Raw genomic sequence first — 24,621 nt, 5'->3', positions numbered from 1 at the left:
GCCTGTCCCAGCGGATATTAATTGCTTTATTTATTTATCTCGTGCAAGACTTTGAAGTGTTTCTGCAGGAGGACGCAAGTCATGAGAAAGTAGAGAGAGCGGGCTAATCCATTATAATGGCCCTCTACGGAGGAGATGGTCAACATCCCCTGCACATAATGCGATACAGCAATTTTGTCAAGAGTTCTGCAAATGCTAAAATCAATCTGGCACGACTTCCACCCACGAAAGATGCAACCAAATATCACTCTTTTCGTGCGTACCACCAGGTACAGAAGTGGCTTGGAGTCAAAAAGGCTCCAATACTTTGGGGATGGACGGCCACGGATCAGAGGGGCTACTTCCGATCTCTATGATGCAGAACGCGAACACTGCGAAGGCATCAATTGCACGAACATACCAAGAGCCGAGGAGTTGGATGAAGAGATCTACGCAGATGTGGAGTCACCTCCAGACAACTTTGATAGCGTCTCCTCTCTTCAACCTAAAGATAGCCAAATAGGAAGTTCAAGTACAAGCGATGACTCTTCGCCTCCTCCAAAGATGATTAAGGTTTACGCAAACCGACGCGGACATGCGGACGCGGGAGCGGGAGCGGTACCGGATGCGGGGAAATATTTCTACTGCTGGATAGGCGAGCACGTACACCGATGTGGCGGTTCGCACGCATATACCGCTGTAGAAATATTTCCCGCATCCGTACCGCTCCCGCTCCCTCGTCCGCATGTCCGTGTCGGTTTGCGTGGACCATTACCTCGATTTTAAGTTGTGAAAATTTCTAATGTAATTATTTTATTTTCACTTTTTTTGGAAAACTTGTCAATATTCACAGAGCTGTATCTCTGGAACTAATTGGGTTACAGATCTCGCACATAGCTCGTTTTTTAGGTAATTTTCTCTGCGTGTATCTTAATTTCACCAATCACTAATTATTATATTACATATTGTAACGGAAACGCTCCAGACATGACGTCACCTTTGGCGCTCTGGAATTTTCTACGCGCGCGATAGTGGGATTTGTGTAGGAATATTCGAGACTGTACGCCAATGTTCTGGACTTACATTGCTTGCGTGTATAAATGGTTGCGGACCGAACATCGCGGCAGTCTACTACCGAACGAGATCGAGTACGTAAACAGCGAGCGCGGAAATATAAATTGCGAAGTGTGTGATATAAATAATCGATATAAATTGTACGGTTTTTTATAGTGTTTTAGTTTTGTTTAATAAATATTGATATAAATCGAACCCGAATTTATAAATCACGTTACAATATATTTATACGTATATTAAAGTGGTGTTGTATTTGTTTATCCAAACGAATGCTAAAAAAACGGTTATTTATATACGTATTATCAACGTAGAACGTGAACTCTCTGGTTTATATGTAGATATGAATAAAATTCGTACATTAAACGTAGGTATAAAATTCGTCTACACAAAAACGTATACCATATTACCAATACCGAATTTATCCTATCAAAGCGCTTTTAAAACCGTATATTAAACGTATGTGTGTTTACTGGGCTACTAAATAAATAAATCTCTCTGTATGAAATTGAGAAGATACGAGGGTAGTAATAACAGTAAAAATCAATTTAGGTACGAAAAAAATACTGGTTTATTCACACCAAATATCCAATCAAAAATAAACTCCATAATGGGATAGCATAAAACACAAATATTCAAAATTATAATTTACATTAACCAAAAATCTGAGTATCTTGACTGTGCAATTTAAAATTTTTTCCAGTTTAACCAACTTCCAATTAATGTAAATGATGTACTTAGGATAACAAGATAAAATCGTAATTATATCCTCCTACGGAGTTAAGGACGAATCCATCCATCCATTTCCGGAAGAATCCAGTTACCAGAAATTAATAAAAAATGGTTGATGGTAATTAAAATGCAATGCGTTCCTATCTAACGCTTCAGATTTTAATTAAAATAAACTGCACTCTGTCACGACTCAGTAACGAAAGAGGAAGGCGAAGATCGACAACCAAAAAGCACGACACCTGCGAAATGCGCGCTAAAATTGCGTGGTTCAAATTCCAACAATAGATGGAGCCATATATTCATGGTATAATAAAAAATAAAAATAATAAATAAAACATATATTTAACTCTTCTCAATAGTTACGAGGATCATTCAACAAAATATACTGTGAACAGTAATAATCAGGGTAATAATGGAACAGTAGTGACGAAATAAACCGTTACAACATATGTATGGTGTGTAAATCTACCAAAAAAGGTGTGAAACTACAATTGGATAAGTGCCACTCCATCTTTAGCCAATTGTTCCAACTTGTCCTTTTCTATAACAAGACCCTCAAAAGGGTTGAATTTATCTCAAAAGTTCGTTCACTAGAATATAGACTTGCACCAAGGAAAGCTGAATTTCGAAACGAGGTAAATTAAATTGGCCTTATCAAAACTGGTAATACATGTGTAGGATGTATGCCAAAGCATGGACAAGGTCAAAATTACCATAAATCGTTGAAATGAAACATGCTTGCTTATGCAACCACACATCGCTCTCAAGTTCTGAGCGGGTAGTAGTTGGTGGTTAGGGAGTGGCTCAGAACCCGTATTCCAACAAAACCCCCCACATGAAGCAATTTAGAGACATCAACAACACGGAACAAATCCGATCCAAAGAAAACGAATCAACAATTATCATTATGATATGGTACTAATTTTGGGCTCTTTCGAATTTATGGGAATTACTGTTGATATAAATTAACCATGCTGAAGAACTCTTAAGGCTACAATCTAAACATATTTTTATCGACATTTCAATTGTTATATAGGGGTTATTTATATCCAAGTTGCATTATTTTACATATCTCGTTATATTATTGCATATTTCGATTCCTTGGTAAATTTTAGTGTGACTATATGTATCTATGTATTTTGTGTATTATTGTATTCAAAAAGTAGATGTCCAATAAAAATTAAATATCGCCGTAACCATAATAGTTATTGTGTACCAAGGCCCTAAAAGTGATCTTTTTTGGCCGAAGCTGCTGTTTGTGGCTGAGGCAGTAGCCGAGGCCGCAATTCAGATGAGGTCTAACAAATCACTTTTGGCCAAGGTGCACACAACATATTTTAGGGGATCATCAAAAAAGAAATCAAAAATTTGCTCATAAAACAACATTTTGATACCGCACGGTTGCCGCCAGACATGGTTGAGGAGCACGAACTTATAAATTAAGATGGACTGTTAATGCTGAATTGACAAATGACACCTACATGGGGGCAGCTATGATGTGCACTCACTTGGCGCGAAATTGAAATCAACTAATAAACAAGCATTAATCTCACGTTTTCTAAATAAATTACTGTGGCACATGTCATTTTCCAAGGCTGCAATAGTCTAAAAACTTTAGCACTAGGAAAATTCCCCTAGCAAATAACTAAAACGTGCACATCATGGCCGCGCCCATGCTACGGCCATTTCTACCTCTATGCAACTGTTTCATCAGCAGTCCATCTTAATTTATAAGTTCGTGTTCAGGAGTCACTTGCAGGCTCATGAATACAAAAATGCACGACAGTTCCTACAAACTTTGAGTGAAAATTCGAAAAGCCCGGATTGGGGCCTATTATGTAAGTATACAGCGAACCTACATTACCTAGGGTTGCCCAAAAGTTTTTTAAAGACCAAAGAGGTAATTGAAAAGGTAGAAGAACGAGAAGCCGATCAACCAATAACTGTGAATGATTGAGCAGTTGAGGACAGCGATATATGGATGAGGAAGATAGAAGAAGCTGATGAACCCATCATTCTGTTGTAATATTGATTCAGCTGTGGAAGACAGCGACACGGATGATGAATAAAAAAAAATATACCCACAAAAAACACACGGTAGGTACTTACTAACTCGATCCAGAGACTGGTATAACAAGTCTCTGACTCGATCGGGCTCCCTTGATAAAATATTTTACCCATTTATAGATCAAATCCCGGGCAGCGTTATTCACATGTATTTTTCTATTTCTATTTTCTATCTGAAATCTAAGTACAAAATAGAATTTGTAACTCAGTGTAATCACTAAATTAATTAACAAAATAAAACGAAATTAAATAAAAAACAAAGCTTCAAGTTTCCCCTTACTGTTATGCAACACATCACATTTGCGTATTTTGCAATCTAGGCAACAGCGCGCGCCTGTCATCTGTCACAACACAAATCACAATCGTTCACTTACGCATGGCAAATGTTTACATTTCTTTATTTTGATTTTAGGTAGTGCTTCTTTACAAATTGTTTCAATTTTTATAATTATACAAAAATGTCGAAAACCGAACGGCCAGACATCGATGATGAGATGTATCGAACTACAATTTTTCAACAAGCAGCGGCTTCCTGCACGGGGGCTCTCATAACCTCTATATTGGGTAGGTATTTACATGGGGAGTTAATATTTTCAGTAATTCTTTCCTTACAGTGACACCTCTGGACGTAGTTAAAATAAGACTTCAAACTCAACAAAGAGTAATTACTAATAATTGTTTTTTATACTGTAATGGCTTAATGGACCATTTATGCACTTGTTATCCAAACGGTGCTCAAAAACAATGGTATAACCGACCCGGGCATTTTAATGGAACTATTGTACTAATAAGTTTATTATTCAATCTTTCCATAGCCTTTAATGTTATATCTACAGGACGCTTTTGTAAAAATAACTCGATACGAAGGTATTGCATCGTTGTGGAGCGGTTTAAGCCCGACATTGATACTAGCACTTCCCGCTACGATAGCGTACTTCGTCACATATGAACAATTGCGTTTAGGCTTAAAAGATTATTGTAATAGGGATCGACAAGATGGGGAACCATTTAAGCAGCCTGCATGGATTCCCCTGATAGCTGGTGCTACTGCGCGGTTGTTTTCTGTCGTTTCTGTTAGCCCTCTTGAACTTATCCGAACAAAAATGCAATCCACAAAACTTAGCTATTTGGGTAAGTTAAATTTTTGACTTGTATGTGCGCTATTAATTGTTTGTTAGAAATTGGTGAAGCACTGAAATTAGTTTTGAAGACTGATGGTATTAAAGGACTGTGGAGGGGTGTGTTTCCAACCTTACTACGTGATGTTCCATTTTCGGCTATATATTGGTCACAGTATGAAGCACTGAAAAGGTGGTATGGTCCTGGAGTGCCATCTTTTTGGTTTAGTTTTATGGCTGGTGCATTTTCTGGAGGTGTAAGTAGTTTGCCAAGGAGAATTTTAAGTACCTAATTATACTTTTTACCTTGCTTTTTACATAATCTCGTGAGCAATAAATAAACAATGACAATATTATGGATACTTAACGTTTATGACTGTAGTTACTCTAAGCTAGGCTATTATTTTGCAATTCTGTATATCTTCTCATGTACCCTGTGTCCTATTTCGGTTGAGATTGCGGTGTATCTCAGCTGTTTTTAATAACATAGACTTGGGGTTTTCGCGTGTCAGTTTTTTGTAAAACTTTTTTGCCACAAACAATCTAGCTACATTTGTTTGAGATACAGGGTGAAAACGAAAACTTTGACTGTTTGGGATGTTATCATATCTTCCTACCCATGTAAGATAGAAAAAAGGTGAAAACTGTTTCTTCTTGATATTTTTACGCAGAATTTAGTGGCGTAGTAAAAAAAAATTTTGGACCACCGTTTCTGAGATTTGACCCCATGTTGGCATTTTTTAAATGCAACACCCTATATATTTTAACGTCAATTATTTGCATTCTTTTTCCTGATTACATTGATGTATTACAACCTATATCTTTTTTATATAATTATATATTATATTACTTATGTTTCTCCAAATTTTGAAATGACATGTTTCTAGCTTAACCAAAATAGGACACACAGTATGTTGTTCAAATTTATTTAATCTCCCTCTATTAGCTACCTAAACGAAATTGAGTTTTAGTAATATCTTTTGCTTCAAGGCCAATCAGTCTCCCTTAGCTGAAGGTTTCAAGAATACAAAAATAAAAAAAAAAAAATTTTAGGTGGCATCAATCATTACTCTTCCATTTGATGTTATCAAAACGCATCAACAAACTGAATTGGGTGATCAATCAAATGGGAGTGAGTAGCATCGTTTAGTGACTGTCAAATAAATTTAATAACAAACAGTCGAAGATTTTCCAACAGAAAATCATTAATACGTAACATTTTTAGCACGAAAATCAGGTTCTACTATGAAGATGATGTTACAATTACACAAACAGCATGGACCCAAAGCACTATTTGCAGGACTGGTACCTCGTCTGATCAAGGTTGCACCTGCCTGCGCAATCATGATTTCTACTTTTGAATATGGTAAAATAACATTCAACAGGTTAGGAAGCTACACTTTTGGTACAAAAGAAAATAGCGGCAGAGAAAGTTCTGAAACAGTAAACAATGTCAACAAGTCTGTCACTGGCAAGAACTTCACTGTTCAGAATATTGTTTCAAAAACAAAATCTGAAGTTTTATAAATAGGTCTAGTCAAATTTGGATTACATTCTTTGTTTGCAAAACACTAGTTAACCTGAAAAAAAAATGGTTACTTAGTTCATTATAAAAATGGATGCACCAACTTGTGTTTAGAATTGTTAACACATTCCTTTTGTGTTCTACTTTTACAGGTTGGTAGGTGCAGAATGAACCAAATTTCAACATTCCAAAACAAATTTTGCAATAATTGTTTTGTGTGATACTTAAATAGAGAATTGACCAAAGTTATGTTAATAGAGTTTCCATATCTATTGAAGAAAGTGATTCTCCTATCTCTGTCCCAACATCCCAACCTGTCCTGCCAATGAAAATTTCTACATCTAAAAAGTGATGCATCTCTTGTTGTGGAAATCGGCGTGTATACTAGTTAGATTTTTTAAAATTGTGTACAATCTAAAAGCAATCACATTGTGATTCAGTTTTGTAAGTTCATACTTGTAAATATATCTATGTGCAACAAAATTAATAAAGTCGCTTTATTGATCTAGCATCTGTTGTTAAAGGTCTCAAAAACAGTAGAAGCGTTGAGTGAAGGATTAAATTACTCTAACAAAAAATCACGTTTCAGTAAAAATTAAAAAAAATATCGAATCTTCCTATTGGCCCGTATGAATAAAAGTAAGCAAATGCTTATACTTGCAAAATTCAAAGTAAATACTCGTAAGTGCTCCTTCGCACTGGGCGACTTAGCAGCGCTTCTAAGCAGAAGGACAGGACGCAGTGCAGCGCTGCTAAACAGACCAGTATGAAGGGGCAGGAGTATTTAGTTTAAATTTTGCAAGTTTAAGCATTTGCTTACTTTTATTCATACGGCTATTATATCTTTGAATACCAATATACACGCGCTAAGTATAATGAGCACAGAGTAGTTAATCTGTGGTATGAGTAAAGTGTAAGTCTAACTTAAGTAATATCTATGAATTCCACCCTCATAGTCCATTTGTTATTACTGTTCCGATATACCTATAATTAACCCCACTAAATGCAGCGTTAACTTTTTCTACCTCACGTCGTAGATTTAAACATAAACAATGGTTGTTTACGCCTACTTGATGGTGATGCCATGCCATGCAAGCGAAATTCACTTCAATAAACATTCTTTAACGTAAGCGATACGAGCTGGAATGGCTTAACCGTTGTGGTACCTTACTTTGTTTATTCTGCACGTCAACAATAACGCGTTGCAGTTTGTTTGAGAGAATTATTTATATTAAATCGACGACGTGCAGTAAAAAAAAGTTAACGCTGCATTTAGTGGGGTTAATTACATATCGGAATAGTAACAACGGATATAGTTGTAAAATTTATGTAACAAGTTGCAAATTGACTGTCTTTGGCGTACTAGACGTGTATTTGTCCAATTAGCGCAGCGAATTGCACAAAAACGTCGGCATACTGCATCAAAGACTTCTCATCCTTTTAGGACTGACCGAAACAGTGTAAGTATAATAGAATGCGCTCTCCCGGTTTATTCAACCCCCATATTATCCATAATTAACAGTTAACCATAACTTGAATCAAACAAGTATAGAAATTGGCTAGTTATTTTTTTTAATTTTTTTTTTATTGCCTTTATTTTATAGTGAGCGGAGTGTTAGCAATTTGCTACTCTTCCCACTCAACCCACTATATAATCACAAACCGCCATGCCTCTTACCTGGGATTCGAACCCAGGACCCTTGTAGCCAAAGTTAGAGCTTCTCGTAAGCTCTTCTGAGCAGTTATCGCCTGAATTAGGATAGGCAACCCCTACTCCTACTAATATGGGTTTCCCTGTGCCTCAGTGATGGACCCCAGATATTCTAATCGGTTTTTTTTTTTGTAAATAAGTATCTTGATACATAGTCAAGTATGGCGGGGTGGTCAAATATGTCAAACTGCGACGAACTAGGGTAGTTATCGCGGATAATTGGTGTGCTTCTAACATTAAAAATAAACTCATTAGCGGAACAATAATTTCAGTTTACTTAAAACAATAAATAAATACTTATAGCTATACAAAATATAGTAAACCTCTCGCCAGGAAAGATTGCCGGTCAGAGAACACTAAACTTGATCCCGGTTTACAATCTATGTTTTTCTAAAGATGTGAGCGACTTCCGGTATAGTATCGTCTCAATGTTAAACAAAAACACTTTTCGTTTAACATTGGCACGATCCTATTCCGGAAGTCTCTCGGATCTTAAGAAAAACATAGATTGTAAATCGACACACGGTGTGCTGTGACCGGCAATCTTTCCTGGCGAGAGTTATAATTAATGGATCAGTAGCGACAACCTGTTCTGTCGGCGAAAGACAGCTGAACGACGGCAAGAAACGACAGCAACGGACTGACTCGCGGGCGCCACCAAGCGAAAAATCTCGCGCCTGGTCGAGGTCGGCGGTAGGTATTAATATAACAGTCTGGCGGGTAGTGTACCTCGGGTAAACGAAACCGGAGAAACGGAGGCCAGGAATCGGATGGATCCTGTAGGCACCTCGAAAAAACGGGCCCTTCGATACAAAATTTCAACAAAACATCGGACTTTCGGACTATATTTACCTCGCTGGCGCCGTTTTTTTGAACTCCACGCAAAAAGTGTATGAAAAAGTGGGGAATCGCAAACGTCCTATTTTGGTTTTGGTCCGTTTCAGGGTTTTTGAGAGTGTCAAAGATACACTCCAACATTGAATTTAAAAAAAATTGCAAATATTATGTTGCAGGCAAGAATTCCCTCGAAATGAGGTTCCTTTCTAAATAATAATAGGATGAATTATGACTATTGTAATGGTAAAATGAAACTGTAAAAAAATTTACCTAAGCGCAGGTGTGCAGATTTTTGCCAAAGCAGCCCAACCGTGCTTTACCTTTGTAGCTTCTAGAAATTGCAAAGAAAATTTGCATCTGTTCCAACAAATTGCAACTTGTGAGTTTACTAAATTTTAAATTTGGAATTAAATAGTTTCCCCCAATTGACGCACAGGCCACAGTGTAAAGTGTTGGTTATGGACACTACCGTTTTCATTTTCCGAATCTTCCCATTCTTATTAATGAAGTAAATTTTTTGTTTAGGTAATAAAATTGCTTTTATAAAAAACAGAAGCAAAATTTACAGGCCAACCATTTTCAGGATTTTTGAAAAACGCTGGCACATATGCCAGAAAGACTTTCTTTAAACCCCTACAGTTATGACCGCCACCATATATCTTAATAAAACATTTGAAGTAACCACAATTTTCATTTAATTAGTAAAATTTACACTTTATGTAAACAAAATGGGTAAACAATTAACGTTATCAGTAAATAAGCATAAATTACGTTTATGGTGTCATAAGTATCTAATAGGTATGTACTGTAGTTGCTGTAACTATAACGTACTGTTACATAGTTATACCTACTCTTTGATAGTAACAATAAAAATTAAGAGTTTTGGAGCGATTTCTAGTGAATGATCTCTTAGCTTATAACACAATCAGATCGGCACAACGCATTTCGGACCTACTATATCAATTAAGATGTTGAACATCTTACTGCCTGTAAACTATAATTTCGAAGTCACTCGTATTTTATTTTAACGCTTTCATATCACTATCTGGTAGCAGCATCGCTAGGAACGCGCTAACTAAAACCATAGATTTTTGTTACAGTTAAACTCGTAGAATAGTTTTCTTCTTAACTTACCTAAAATGATCCCTCCGATTGTTAGGAAGGGGTATAGGCACCCAATACCCAGCAGGGCCGGAAATATTATGTTCCCCACGGAGGAACCAAATCTTCCAAATGCCATTGCGGAAGCAACAGCCATGGCTCTTGAATAATGTTTAAGTATAAATAAAATAAAGGACGCGCTATAGGTACCTTAAGGTGGTTGGAAACAAGTCGACAATGGAACTCAACAAGGTGTTGAAGGCGACGTAGTTGAATCCTATGTGAATAGACGACAACGTTAATGTTACCGTAATGTGGTTTCCATAATAAGCTATGATTATAAGGCACAGTCCGGATCCGAGAGCGCTACCACCTGGAATAATATCTACTGTAAATGCTGCGATTTACCAACCTGATATACTCTGTACACAAAACGATCTTTTTTCCAAGCAATCTAACCATAGGTAAACTAAGTAGTAGGATGACGATAGCTACGGCTCCACAAATGGCATTGTTCGCATATACCTCGGAATTATTGTAGTTCTGAAAAAGCACAATTTATGACACACTCACACGGAATGAGATGAATTAGTCTTACAACAGAGCAAGTTCCATTACTTCTTGTTGAGTTAGGAATTAAGGTTTGTAGAGTACGACATAAATCGAAACCTTCTTTCTTTGCAACCTCACTACGATCATTGATCGCTGCAAATAACTGTGGTAGCCATAATCTCAACGTGTTGTTTCTGTTAAGGCACTCGAGTAAGAGATCACATATTTGACAAACATACTTCATATAATTAGAATGTGCGTTTAGAGTTAAAGCTCATATACCTGCTAACTTACCCCATTAGGAGTCCAAACTGAATAATCACAACCATAATTAAATTTATGCAATTTGGGCGATAAAATATTGCCGCTATTTGTCGAAAACCTTCTTTCAATGCCTGAATGTTGCTGCGCTGTGAAGTAACATGTCCAAGTTTTTCATTTCCTTGCAGTTTCGGTTCATCTACCAGAGCTTTTATCTGCAACATTTTCATACTTAAATAATAGGATCTTTTGAGTCGTGAAAATGTTTTTTCGCGTCGGTCCCAAAGTTGACCTCGGACCTCGGGAGGAAATTGTAAATACCTTTACTCGCTTGATATGTACAGCCGCTGATAAGTGTGAAAACGGTGGATTATCGGGAAAAATATACAAGACATCGAATAAAGTTTTGGGGTTTTTCAATTTCTACTAGACAGTAATAATTTTGATTATACAGGGTTGTTCATGAAGGCGTGACACACCAAAAATGCATATTTGATTGAACGCCCTGTATATTATTCGATAGGTATTTCAATTCTTCTCTCAATTTTCCACGAAATGTAGAAGCTAGTGTAGAAGAGTTTAGAAAATACACATACAAAAATTAACAGTTTTCACACGATTTTGTTACTTGAGGAATCCATTAACTCCGAAAAAAAGGCAACCGAGTCAGTTAACAAATATACTTATCAAAAGTTCGAAACGCAGAAGAAGTTAAACAACAGATTGAGGTTTAAAAATTGACGAAAAAATCAATATATTTATACTTTTTTTTAGCTAACATAACAACAATACTTCAATCAAACAATAATAAATTTATAAAAGGTGAAACTTTTCCTCCATGAGCACCGAAGGAGGTAAAGTGCCCATAATGGTAGGTACCTCCGTGAAAATCCTAATTCATGGATAAACGAACGTCCTCGGGATCAAACGGAAGTGAAATGCTTCAGATGTAGTCATTTCGGAAACATTGGACATTGTCCAAAATATGAAGCCGATGCAAATAGATCGGCAAATCAAAGAAGAAAAACGCAAAATAAAAGTTAATTGTATGCCGAACGGAATACTACTCCAAGAACGAACGAGATCAATGAATTTTAGATAGAGGCTCAACTAACCACCCTATATGTTCCAAAATCAACGAATAATTTAATATCCGTGTCCAAGTTGTGATTACGGAACCACAGTCAACTTTGACGACGATACAGTTATGGTAAAACACGAAGCAAACGAAATCATAGTCCAAGGCAAACGTGATCATGATGTGTTAGAAGCGGAACGATTGGCTCGAGCAGATATGGCACCATGCCAAAGGAACGAATGGCACACAAGGCATCCAGATAAAAACGAAACAAGAAAATTCGCAAATGTATACAATCTCAAGCGAAACGTATAATATATACAATATTAAAAACAACAAATTCCCATGGACAACGGAAAATAGAACAAAAAATTGTTTATATCTGGTATGTACCTAGTGATGTAATCTTAGCAATAATTCCATTATTGAAGAGGAGGAAGGAGTGAAGAGTAAAGTTTAAAGTAAATTTGTTGTCTACCAAAAGAAGGTCGAACGGATGATTGGTAGGAAAATTAAAGAATTGAGAAGCATTAATCGAAGCGGATATTTAAACAGGGATTTCGATAATTACCTACGAATACAAGGTATCGAAAGGGAGCTGACCACGCCGTATACGCCACGGCAAATTGGAGTAGCAGAACCGCAGAATCAAACACTTTTAAATACAACAAGATGCCTAATGAAGGAATCGGGAACCTACGACGATTTGGCGCGTGAAGCAATCTTGACCGATAATTACATTCGAATCCGAATGACAACCACGAGTCACAGAGGAAAGACGCCCATACGAAATATGGAGTAACAGGATAGAATGAGAACTTTTGGGCAAATGTTGGTTCAAAATCATCCGAGACAAAGGAGGGGATTTTCATGGAATAGGTATGAACCCTATTCCAAAGCTTGTCGGATATGGGATCCAATACAATAATATGTGAAGGAAGACAACGATGACCATCAAAACCACAATGACATAACGTGGAATGGTTTTATCGATCCATGCATAGACGACGAAGAGGATAGTATGAACGGTTCGAATGAGGAAAATAAGGAAAACAATAACGGAGACAAACGAGAGAAATACGAAAACGAACAAGAAAGCGGCGAGGAAGAATCAGATGCAGAAGAGAGCGAGCACGATACGATTTAGAAAGCCCAAAGTTTGCGAAGTGTGTTTGACATAAATTCTGACGACAGACTGTATCTCGGATACAGTATCTCGCACACAGGATCACCGTGTAAAAGAGCTCCTAGAGAGAAGATTTTACCTTTGTTTTTAGCGCATTTCCACAAAAATAAAAAAATGCGCTAGTGTGGGCACTTTGTCAGTCCGTCCGTCCGCTCGTTCTATGAGACGCTACTAGTTCTTTATCTTAAGAGCTATAATAATAATAATAATAATAATACAAAAACACATACAAACATTTACAAAAAGCAGTCATTATCAACACATGCCATATTGTTCGTAAATTTCTAAACATAACACAAGATACTACATACACAAATGATCCACAACGTATACATGTAAACAACAGTACTCGCTCACAACACGGTACACAACATACTGTAATATCTCAACCTCTAACCCAAACAAACACACAAATACAACTTACCGAACAAACAAGTACAACAAATGATACAACATATACTACAATCAGAGATTCACCTCTGAAGCAAACCACATTATCACGACCCATTAGTATTCAACCCAAACGCAAAAGCCTAAACAGCAGTTTAGACTCACAACATGACACACAACATACTGTAATATCTCCACCCTTAACTCAACCAACCACACAAACACAACTTCCTGAACAAACAAACGCAATAAATACAAGTAACGCAACATGCACTACAAAGACGCCCTCACCCAATAAAGTTATACGGCCTAGCACAGCTAAAAAACACAATACTCTTTCTTCTCAGAAACACACCACGTTATCACAACCCACTCGTATTCAACCCAAACGCAAAAACCTTAACAGCACTACTAGCTCACAAAATACTGTAATATCTCCACCAAAAACCCAAGCAACCTCACAAATACAACCTCAAGAACAAAGAAACACCATAAATACAAGTAAGACAACATGCACCACAAAGACAGGTCCACCCAATAAAATTACATGTCCTAGCACAGTTAAAAAACACAAAACTCCTTCTTCACAGAAGCACACCACGTTATCACAACCCACTCGTACTCAACCCAAACGCAACAACCTTAACAGCACTACGGGCTCACAAAATACTGTAATGTCTCCACCAATAACCCAAGCAACCACACAAATACAACCTCAAGAACAAAGAAACACAACAAATACAAGTAACGCAACATGCACTACAAAGACAGATCCACCCAATACAGTTACACGCCCTAGCATAGTTAAAAAACACAATACACCTTCTTCTCAGAAACAATCCACTCGTATACAACCGAAGCGCAAAAACCTTAACAGCACCACACAAAATACTGCAATATCTCCACCAAAAACCCAAGCAACCACACAAATACAACCTCAAGAACAAAGAAACACCATAAATACAAGTAAGGCAACATGCACCACAAAGACAGGTCCACCCAATAAAATTACACGTCCTACCACAGCTAAAAAACACAAAACTCCTTCTTCACAGAAACAAACCACGTTATCACAACCCACTCGTATTCAACCCAAACGCAAAGCCAAAGAAACACTTACACAATAAACTCCATTTAATAAAATTACAGGAATTATTATAATGATTTTGTTTGTTTGTTTTGTTTTCCTCTTTCCTGATAGCGTTGGCTATTGTGCCCATCAATAGCTATGTTGGTAAGTATGAAATACATACTATCTCTAGATTTCCAATGTGAGGGTGTGAATTTGTATGTTATTTATTTATTTCTTTTATTTTTTTAGGACCCTACATAACTTCACCAGACACAGACACAGACACTAATCGTTACTTGATTTTAATCCGTGCGATTAGTTAACCAGGCTAGACCTGAGTTCTCACAAGATACACCGACCATAATAATAATGACTTTTATTAGCTACTCACAACTGAATACATGCATACGATACAAAAGAAAAACAAATTCGGTATGCTAGGTAGCTAATTGGGCGAAGTTCGACTGCAGTATCAACAGAAACTGCATTCGCTCTTCCACTTAACCCATTTCCCAAATATACATATAATGTTAGAAACGAAAGACTATATGGCTTCTAAATAAAACAATATAAATTGGTGTGCATGGTTGCGGCACAACTTAAGAAAGATAGATGAATGCTGAGCTGACAAAGCGAGTTAATGAATGTGTGATTCGATATGAGGACTGAGAACTTGCTCATATAAAAAAGACCAAATTGACAACGAGTTTATTGCAACTGACGATCAAGTAAGAATAGTTGGACATACTTTTTAAATCTTTTACACGAGTCCGGCAAGGAGTTGTAAAGTTTCGCTATGTTGTAGCTAAAACAGCGCTCATAGAGTGATGATTTATGCAATGGAGGGGTGATAAACGCAGCGTACCTACTATTTGAGCTCAGTCCGACCTTCTCATAGAGGTACCGTGGAGTCTTCCTAGAGATTATTTTATGATATAAGTTAGCAGAGTGACCGAATCTCCTATTCTCCATATTCAGCCATTTTATCTCATGTAATTTATGAGAGATTCGATCATACTTCCTAACACCATAAATCAGACGCAAACACGATTTTTTTCATTTTTTGTATCCTGTACTTATCGGCTGCGTCCAAACAAGGTCCGTACAATGCATCACAATAATTAAACTGGGAAAGGACGAGCGATTCGCACAAAATACTTTTTATCTGCTGACTGATGCAGCGCCTGTTACGAAAAATTAATTTCAGATTTAAAAAAGCTTTCTTTATCATCTCTGACACCTGTTTTTTAAATCTAAGGTCAGAATCCATTATCACACCAAGGTTTTTTGCGCAACTTTGAATTGGTAAGGTTGAGTCCTTTACACGTATTCGCACTGAATCTTTGAGTCGTTCCCTTGCCTTTCTCTTCCCAAACAACATAGCCGATGATTTTATAGTATTAATGTGCAAGCCATGATCCTCGGACGTTTGAACTATTCTGCATATATCACTATTCATGAATTCAACCGCTTGTTCGATATTACATTCGAGAAAGTCGTAGTGCAATTGGGTATCATCTGCGTATTGGTGAAATTTAGCATGCTTTAAACAATTGCCGAGATTTGAGGTGTACAATAAAAATAGCAATGGACCTAATATGGACCCTTGGGGAACTCCACAGCATATGGGAAGAGCAGTAGACCGGTTGCTATTAAGTGTTACTCTTTGGGTTCTACCTTTAAGGTAATTAGTCATAAATGTACATGCATTAGTACTAAAGCCAACGTAATGTAGCAAACTTAGTAAGATGCCATGGTTGATCATGTCGAAGGCCTTTGAAAAATCGAGCATTACTAAAATTGATAGTTTGTTAGCATCCGTCGCAGCGAAAATATCATCAGTGAGATTTAACAGGGCAGTCGTACAACTATATCCACTTCTGAACCCAGACTGCGTTTTTGGCAAGATACAATACTTATCAACGTGACGTTGCATCTGATTAGCTACCACCTTTTCCAATACCTTCGACAGTACGGGGAGTATACTGATGGGGCGCAAGTCATTAATATTTTGAGGGTTGTTTCTAAGCTATTGTTCTACTTTTTTCGCTATTTGGTTCGTTATGGTGTCGAGGCTTGCATCAAGGAAGGAATTTTTTCTGTGTTTATTGCTAAAAAAGTTATTGTAAAAAAACCAACAAACCGTTTTTTACATGTTCCATAATTTTATACTTTTGCCGTTTATTAACGATCGTAGAGATCGTTTATAATTTTGTATTGCTGTCTGTCGTCTGTCTGTTGATCTGTCCGTCTGTTCCTTTGTCTGTCTGTCCCTTTATCTGTCCGTGTGAACGATAACTTTATTTAAAAATGACCGAGCGCTTTTACATCTCCGTTAGTTGTTAACTGAATTGCATGAAATTCAATATGGTCATAGCTTTAGCCATATAATACGCAATGCCAAAAGTTGAGTCAAATCGATTCAAAATTCACAGTGCCCTTTTCGCATCTCGACCATTTATAAACCGGAATTGCAAGCTTTTTTATTTATAAAAGTATTTGAATGAAATTTGATACATAGGCACTTGGAATAAATGAAAATCTACCGCCAATTTCAAAATTTGGTTTTGAGCATGCGCAGCGTCAACTTTTTTATTTATGGAAGCATTTAAACGAAATTTGATACATAGGTGCTTGGAATAAAGGAAAATCTAGCGCCAATATCCAAATTTTATTTTGCGCATGCGCAGTGGCAACTTTTTTATCTATGGAAGCATTTAAGTGAAATTTGATACTTAGGCGCTTGGAACAAAGGAAAATCTAACATTAGTTTCAAAATTTAGGTTTGCGCATGCGCAGTTCCAACTTTCTTATTTAGAAAAGCATTGAAATGAAATTCTTCTTATAAACTGAAATTGAAGTAGCACGTCAAAATTGGATTGCCCATGTGCAACGCTATTTTTCATATCTATGGCCGGATTTTTACAATTTTAACAGAAGTTGCATCTTACAAAATAATGGGAAATGAATGCAAGTGGAAATGCGCTTTATGTAAATCGTTTACGATTACTTTTTACGTGTTTTCAATGTATGCTATATTTTATTATAGTTAATGCGTTTGTAGTATCAAATTAAGACTAATTATAATAAGGTTCTGGTCGAACGAATAAAAATAACAGTTTAAACTGTACATGTCGAACTCTTACCGCCCAACCAGCCTAAACTAGTAGCCTGTTTCATAGGAAATTTTAAAGCCGCATTTAAATTTAAAGTTCCCTTTTAGTTAAAATTGGGCTTCATAACGTTAGAGCTGACTTTAAATTTCTTTAAAAGCTCCTTTAAGTTAAAGGACCGTTAACGCCCTAAAGGAAACATTAAGTTCAACATAAATTGTAAACAGAAAAAAAGACGTAATCTCAAAATGTCAAAATTCAAAACTGTACCCGTAATGAATACTGAAGTTGGCACGTGTTTCTCCGTTATCTTAAAGGTTATTACAAACGGAAGGCCACATTCGAAATCTTCATTAAAGGTGTCGGAATAATGTGTTAATTACAAATGTCTAGCACGATTAGCTTACCATGAAAAAATTAAAAACGAAAATCAGAAATTTTCGTTTTTTTGCGATATCTTCAAAACTATTGAAGATATTTTAAATTTTTTTCAGATTATTATTCAACACGAAAATAAGCGAGAAGCATTCGAAAAATGGACACCGTGTATATATATAATAGAGGACCAAATGGTGGGAGACGAAATGGCATGGGGAAGAAATGATCTAACTTTCGTAATTCGGGTTTATGGAATTATGGAGGCAACACGTAATCTGTCATTTAATCATCATCTGAAAATGTTATTAATTACGAAAAACTTGCTAAAATTGGATGCCTTGCGTGGCATTTCAGACCAAAACAATAGAATGGGAAGCTTATTCCATCACCTTTGGCATTCGCGTTTCTAAATAAGAGTGTGATTTATTAATACATTTATTATTTTTTTATAGTTAGTCCCTCCGTTTGCGATTTGCAGATTGATTTAGTATAATGCAACGCGTTATGGTTGTGAATATGTTCACGACGGAACTCCTTAATTCTATTTCAATTACACTTACCGGATACTCGCCCTTTGTGCTACCATTATTGCACTTGTACATTTTGTTAAAGGTCTTTAGAGCCTCGTCGTTTTTTCCAACAGTCATTAGAAATTTGGGACTTTCTGGTAAAAGTATATACAGGAATCCAGCCATCAAACTGGGAATTGCAGTGGCGAGAATAAATAGATTCCAAGACCTTAAAACTACAACCCCTTTCGTAATAATAATAATAATAATATGACTCACCTATGAAGCCGCCGAAAGTTGATATGTTGATTGAATCTGTGAATATTATCCATGCCATGAGTGGTAAAACTACTGCACCACTATTAACAAAGATTCCGTTAAATAAGGGAATAAAAGGGCGAAATTTGGCCGAATTGAATTCACTGGTGTACGCTATTACTGCTGCAAAACCTCCATTTTCACTAAAATTTCGAGAAAAAAAAAGAATTACTTGCAGCACAAGCCTGTTATGATACAAAAAAGTCCCGCTGCGCTGTTAGAAACGGTTAAGTTCTAAAATGGTTGCCAAACGGCATTCTAAAAAATGTTCCTACTTGAATTGTGATTCTACTTTATTTAGTTTATAAATAAATTGACGTTGTACCTAAGTGTGTAGATTCAATTTTTATTCCCATTCCCGTGGCCGCCACCAAAATGAAAAGGGAGCTTTTATTCGCATAAGCTTCATATTTAGAAGGTTCCAATAACCCTAGCAGTCAATCAAGGTAGCGTTTACAGACATTCTTTAGTGTTTTCAAATAGGTAGGTACTTTTAATAATCGATTAGAATAGTTCCAGGTTTTGCCATTAATAAGATTGCGAATTACTGTATAAATAGATAACACGTTCAAGTTAGGTTTGTAAGTATTTCGTACGAGTATACTAGAATTTAGGCTTGAAAACTGAAAAGTATTTCGATTCATTTAGGAGTTTGCGAACACATGGTGGGCTTGAATTAGTTTTCAGAAATTATTAGCAATCATAGTGGCGTTTGGCATTAATTTTTCTATTTGGATTAAAAATGTAATAATTATTAAATCTTTTGTTTAGTTTATAGGTTGGCCTTAATTATATCCACTGATGCTCTATTATATAATGAAAATAATTGGGTATACTTATTTAATTAATGAACAATAGGAAGAAACATAAATAGCATCCATTTGTCAGTAGGTAGGTATAGCCATTGTATTTCCTCTATGGTACCTATAGCTAAATTAAAAAAAAAAGTTTTTTACTAAAAAGGTTGTTACTTTGAGCAAAATCGCTCACCAACCGAAAACTACACATTCCGTCCTTCAGAAGACCTTAATTGCTCCATTTTTAGTTTTTCTGGCCCATATTGTTAGACCTTGTGTCAGTTAGTGCTATATTGCACTACCTCCAACAACATGTGGGAATTTATAGTAATAGATGATTTATTAAGCTTTTATCGGTTATAGAAACGGGAAATCAGCATGTCAGTTAACTACATGGCCATGTGTACCAAAGTTGTTAGGACGCGAGAACTATCAATGGGGATTGGGTGTTTCATGGTGGTCGAAGGGCTTTCTAAGACACTCGATGATACGGACACTACCACTGAAAATGTAGCTAAGGCTAAGGCCAAATTGGTGCTCACATTGGATGCTCGCTTATTTACGTGCACATAAAAGAAGCAGCTGTGGGACAAACTTAAAATTATGTATGCAGATATTGGTTTTACAAGGAAAATACAGGGTGTTTTTTTTAAGACGACAATGTAAAGGCGTTGAGTTATTTAAAATGGGCCATAGGGAAATTTACATTGCATCAATTGTTTCAGTCATAGCTTCCTCGCGAATCATCTGCCACAGTACTGTAGAAATTGTTTCTCAATCAACAAATTTATTTAAATCAGATATAAACGTATAAGATTACAAACGGTGCTCGAATTGTTTTCCACCGGCAACCAAACAATACCCGATACTCGGCACTGAATAGCTTGCATGCCACTTAGCTACTGTGCTCATTCTTCTACAAATTGTACTACATGAAAACCATTTCCAGCGGCGGAATACATGTTGCTGCTTCGTTGATGCAGTTTGAAGGATTGAGATCGAGAACTGTCAGTGAAATAACTAAGCGCAAGGCCTAGATTTGAGAACAATTTGCGCAATGTAAATTTTCCTATGGCCCATTTTAAATAACTCAACGCCTTTATATTGCGATATGATAGGTGTGTATTTTCTATGGTCCATTTTTAAAAAAACACCCTGTATATAATTGTTAAAGAACCTTATCTCCCTACAGATAGAAAATTACGAGTTTATGGAATCTGTTAATCATCGTGTTTCTGATGCAAGAAACATGAGCATTACATGAACAAGAGTCCTAATAAACATTCTGGTAGTGCTTCGAGTTCAGTGCAGTCTTTATGAACGGGCACGTACATGATTCGGACTGGTTTATTGACTTCGGGGCGAGTTTACACCTGACTGCTCATAAGGACTGACTTGAATAGAGTTCTTTAAAAAAACTTGGGGAGGGAATTCTGGGTGGAAGCCCCATATGCAGTAGTCTGTCGGAACAGAAGGCGTTGTTAAAGGTTTAAACAATAGAACGCCATATGAAATGGGAACACATAAACAACCATTCTGCGTAAAAATATCTAAAAGAAATAGTTTTTACTTTCTTACATGAGTTGGAAAATCGATAACATCCCAAAAAAGTCAAATTTTGGATTTTACCCTACGAAACAAACGTAGCTAGACTGATTCTGTTTGTGGTATTAAAAGTTTCACAAAAAAATGGTAGAGTAGCGAAAACCGCAAACCTTTATGTTTAAAAACGGCTGAGATACACCGCAGACTCAACCGAAATGGGACACACGGTACACAGTAAATTTGGCGAAACTTGTAGTCTAACATAAACTTGCAGTTGGATTCATTCTTCGAATTTTCAAAACATAACTCTGTATTCTTTATTTTCATTTTCAAAGCCACTCAGGTACCTACCCAATCTTTTTCGTACCTCTCTTCAGGGGTGTGCCCCCGAGGGGTAGGAATTTTTGAAAATTTGGGTTGGCAAGCAACTGGACTGGATCTTCAGTGTCGCATTTTTATTAGTTGACAGTTTTTCTCGTTTAATTGTCAAACTAGTCATATGGGAACGGATAATGCGATAACTGGTTAGAAAATGAATAGGTGAAAAACCACTATACTGCATTCATTATAAGAAGGTAGTAGGCTGTGTTTGAAGATAGACAAACACAGGGAAAATATAAAACGGCACCAAATTATTGTAAAGTAGAAATATTCAGCACTGCGAACAGAAATAAATCTTTGACAGTAACAGCTAATGACACTTTACAAAATTCACTCAAAAGCGTGATAAAATCGATTTTATCTTATGCTTTTGATCGAGAGTTTTTGCAAGGAGGCAATAAAATTTCAGTGAACTAAAAATAAAATTATCCTGATTTAAAACCAAAATCGAGTGTATTTTAGGTAATACAAGACAGTAAATTTCACAACCACCAGAGCTGGGTACTGCTCGTGACCGTTTCGTTCGAAAAAGCGCCCCAAGCGGAAAAAGCGATCCGCTCGCAAGCACTCATCGGAGCTGCCGCTTGGTGCTCGATCCCGAGCGTTTACTTAGTGTACTCAGCGCTCGAGCGGTTTTTCGCTCGCTCGTGGTTTTTTCCGCTCCTGAGCGTTTTTTTCACTCGTGAGCGCTTTTAATCGCCCTCAAGCGCTGGAGGATTAAGCGCCGCTCGCGAGCGTTTTTTCCGCTCACGAGCATGTTTCCCGAGCGCTCGCGATAAACCGCTCGGACACTTTTAGGAGTGCTCGGAACTCGCAAGCTGTTTCGCTTTGCAAAACAACTCGATGCTCGCGAGCATTTTTGAGAAAATTAGAGCACTCGTCGCTCGAGCGGTTTTTTAAAACGCTTGACCCAGCTCTGATAACCACTATATTTTACGAATTCCTACAAGCTTTTTAATCGCTGATAAAAAGCTACCTCTGCTTTTAATCACTTAAAAAATTGTCTGATTGGTTAGAATTTGAAACAATCAACGAGTTGATTGGTCGAATATTAATGGAGTGTACTAATCGCTGTAAAAGTTGCAGGTAACTTTTGCCGCAGTCACAGTGACAATCCATATTTCAATTCATTTTGACATAACTTATGTACAAATTATTATGTACCTCATGGGCGATGTGTCCGTTCCTGGACAACGGATATTAAGCAAACACATTATGTATTATATAAAGTCATATAGGTAGATACTTACATGAACCCTTCAAAGAACTTCACAATCGTTAAGTAAGTGAAACTTTTTGAGAAAGCACACATAATTACAACAAATCCATCGAATATAAATGCGTAGATCATTAGTTTCTTCCTGCCTAACGTATCAGTCAAAAATCCCGATAAAAATCCACTGGACAACATCCCTACGCATAAAATAAGCAAAATTTATTCACCTGCGGGCGATATATTTCAATCTCACCAAAGTAAGTTATGGAGTTCAACATTCCCTTGTTGTCCAATGTTAAGTTTAAGTCGCATTGCGCTATCGGAAACACGTAAGACATTGTAGAAGTGCTAAATGAGGTAGCAAACGCTGATGGAATTAATGTTAAAATAAGCATTACATTATACTTCCCAAAACCAACTTCTGTAATGGCCTTCTCGTAATGGGCGGGCTTCTCTTGACCTAAAGTATGTCATACTTCCATTTAGGTGTCCACAATTAGATTAAGTTACTTACTGTCCTGATGAGCACCGTCTGTGTTCCAAATTGTAGACACTGGTGTCCCATCTCCAATTTTATTTAGAATAATATTCTCCACCATTTCTACTCGGCGCAACTAACTATTATGTTAATTTAGATATTTTAGTGTAACAGGTCGAAAGAAACTAAGAATTATTTAGTTTTATTTAAAATAAGGATAAACACCTAGTCAATGGATAAGAGATGGTGCACATTTTAATTCAAAAGTAAACTGCAACAAATTGATAAGTTATACTAGTAGACGTGATGTCATTGCTTTGTTGTAGTGGGGAACGAAAACCACAAATAGGGTAAATAGAAAATTTTAATGTATAATTGAACACTTACATGTTTTATACAAATCAAGTGTGACGAACACCGCAGTAGTGATGGAAAGAAATAATCGATATTAGTGTTAAGATCACGTGAATCTCCTTATAAGCAGGGTTCATTAGTTTGAGCATTATATACGTATAATATAGAACTAAATTACCGAAAATTTCACGTGTGAAATACGGCAATTAAACAGAATGGTTGTGGTAACTGTTTTGGATAATATGCTTTGCCTCACGGTCAGCGGTCAGCCAGGTACCACACGCGATATCAGTAAAACTGAGCAACAAACTAATGACCAGTTACACAATCAAACAAGAGCACACTTTTCTGACGCAAAAAAACCATCTGTTGTGTTAGTACTGCATAGGTAAACAGAATTTGTTTTAATTCAGTTCCCACGTTTTCACGAAAATCTTTGTACCACTACTTGTAATCATATCTACTTCTTTATGTAAATGCAGATCTTTAACCTTCGGCATAGTGTAAGTAATTCTATTCTTTACAACTATGCCTTCCGTTCGTTTTATATACAGTAAACGTCAATAACATGATACACAACCATTTGCAAATTTAATTAACTACAAGAGCTAGATACTGGAGAGCCTTACTCTAAAAACACTGGTATACTGTAACGGGCCACGGTTCAGAAGTCTCATACATCGGAAAATACTTTCTCAAGCAATGACGTAGAAAATTAGAAAAAAATACTTCACATGAGCAAAATTCAACAAACGAATTTATAATCAAATGGAAAATTTTTATACGGAATATCTTAAAATAAACCATAACCACTTTCTAACAAACCTAACGCATCTGTAAAAATTTAATCGC

At 36.6% G+C, this 24,621-nt stretch overlaps 2 protein-coding genes across 4 annotated transcripts; one reads left to right on the top strand and one right to left on the bottom strand.

Annotated features, from left to right (window-relative positions):
• Positions 1–4,206: 4,206 nt before the first annotated feature.
• On the top strand, positions 4,207–7,001 carry LOC116163156 (solute carrier family 25 member 40-like). The gene is made up of 6 exons (XM_031477006.1): positions 4,207–4,413; positions 4,464–4,630; positions 4,686–4,980; positions 5,028–5,224; positions 6,021–6,099; positions 6,193–7,001. The coding sequence occupies exons 1-6, from the start codon at positions 4,308–4,310 to the stop codon at positions 6,492–6,494; spliced, it is 1,146 nt and encodes a 381-aa protein (XP_031332866.1). The 5' UTR covers positions 4,207–4,307; the 3' UTR covers positions 6,495–7,001.
• A 2,717-nt stretch (positions 7,002–9,718) lies between these two features.
• Positions 9,719–24,388, bottom strand: LOC116163155 (synaptic vesicle glycoprotein 2B-like). Of its 3 annotated transcripts, XM_031477005.1 has the most exons (13): positions 23,803–24,388; positions 23,452–23,686; positions 23,343–23,397; positions 23,191–23,285; positions 22,972–23,134; positions 18,960–19,141; positions 18,732–18,916; positions 10,988–11,169; positions 10,740–10,887; positions 10,570–10,684; positions 10,352–10,514; positions 10,175–10,302; positions 9,719–10,115 (listed from the first exon to the last, which is right to left on the bottom strand). In XM_031477005.1, the coding sequence occupies exons 2-13, from the start codon at positions 23,534–23,536 to the stop codon at positions 10,060–10,062; spliced, it is 1,557 nt and encodes a 518-aa protein (XP_031332865.1). In that variant the 5' UTR covers positions 23,537–23,686; positions 23,803–24,388; the 3' UTR covers positions 9,719–10,059. The 3 variants fall into 3 exon arrangements, with proteins under 3 accessions (XP_031332865.1, XP_031332862.1, XP_031332863.1); XM_031477002.1 differs by having other exon boundaries at positions 23,191–23,397; XM_031477003.1 differs by having other exon boundaries at positions 23,191–23,397; positions 23,452–23,555.
• Between the last annotated feature and the right edge of the window lie 233 nt (positions 24,389–24,621).

Source organism: Photinus pyralis, unplaced genomic scaffold (assembly GCF_008802855.1).
Source record: "Photinus pyralis isolate 1611_PpyrPB1 unplaced genomic scaffold, Ppyr1.3 Ppyr1.4_LG2, whole genome shotgun sequence".
In the NCBI taxonomy this organism is placed as follows: domain Eukaryota; kingdom Metazoa; phylum Arthropoda; class Insecta; order Coleoptera; family Lampyridae; genus Photinus; species Photinus pyralis.
This window is presented reverse-complemented; position numbering and strand designations above follow the sequence as displayed.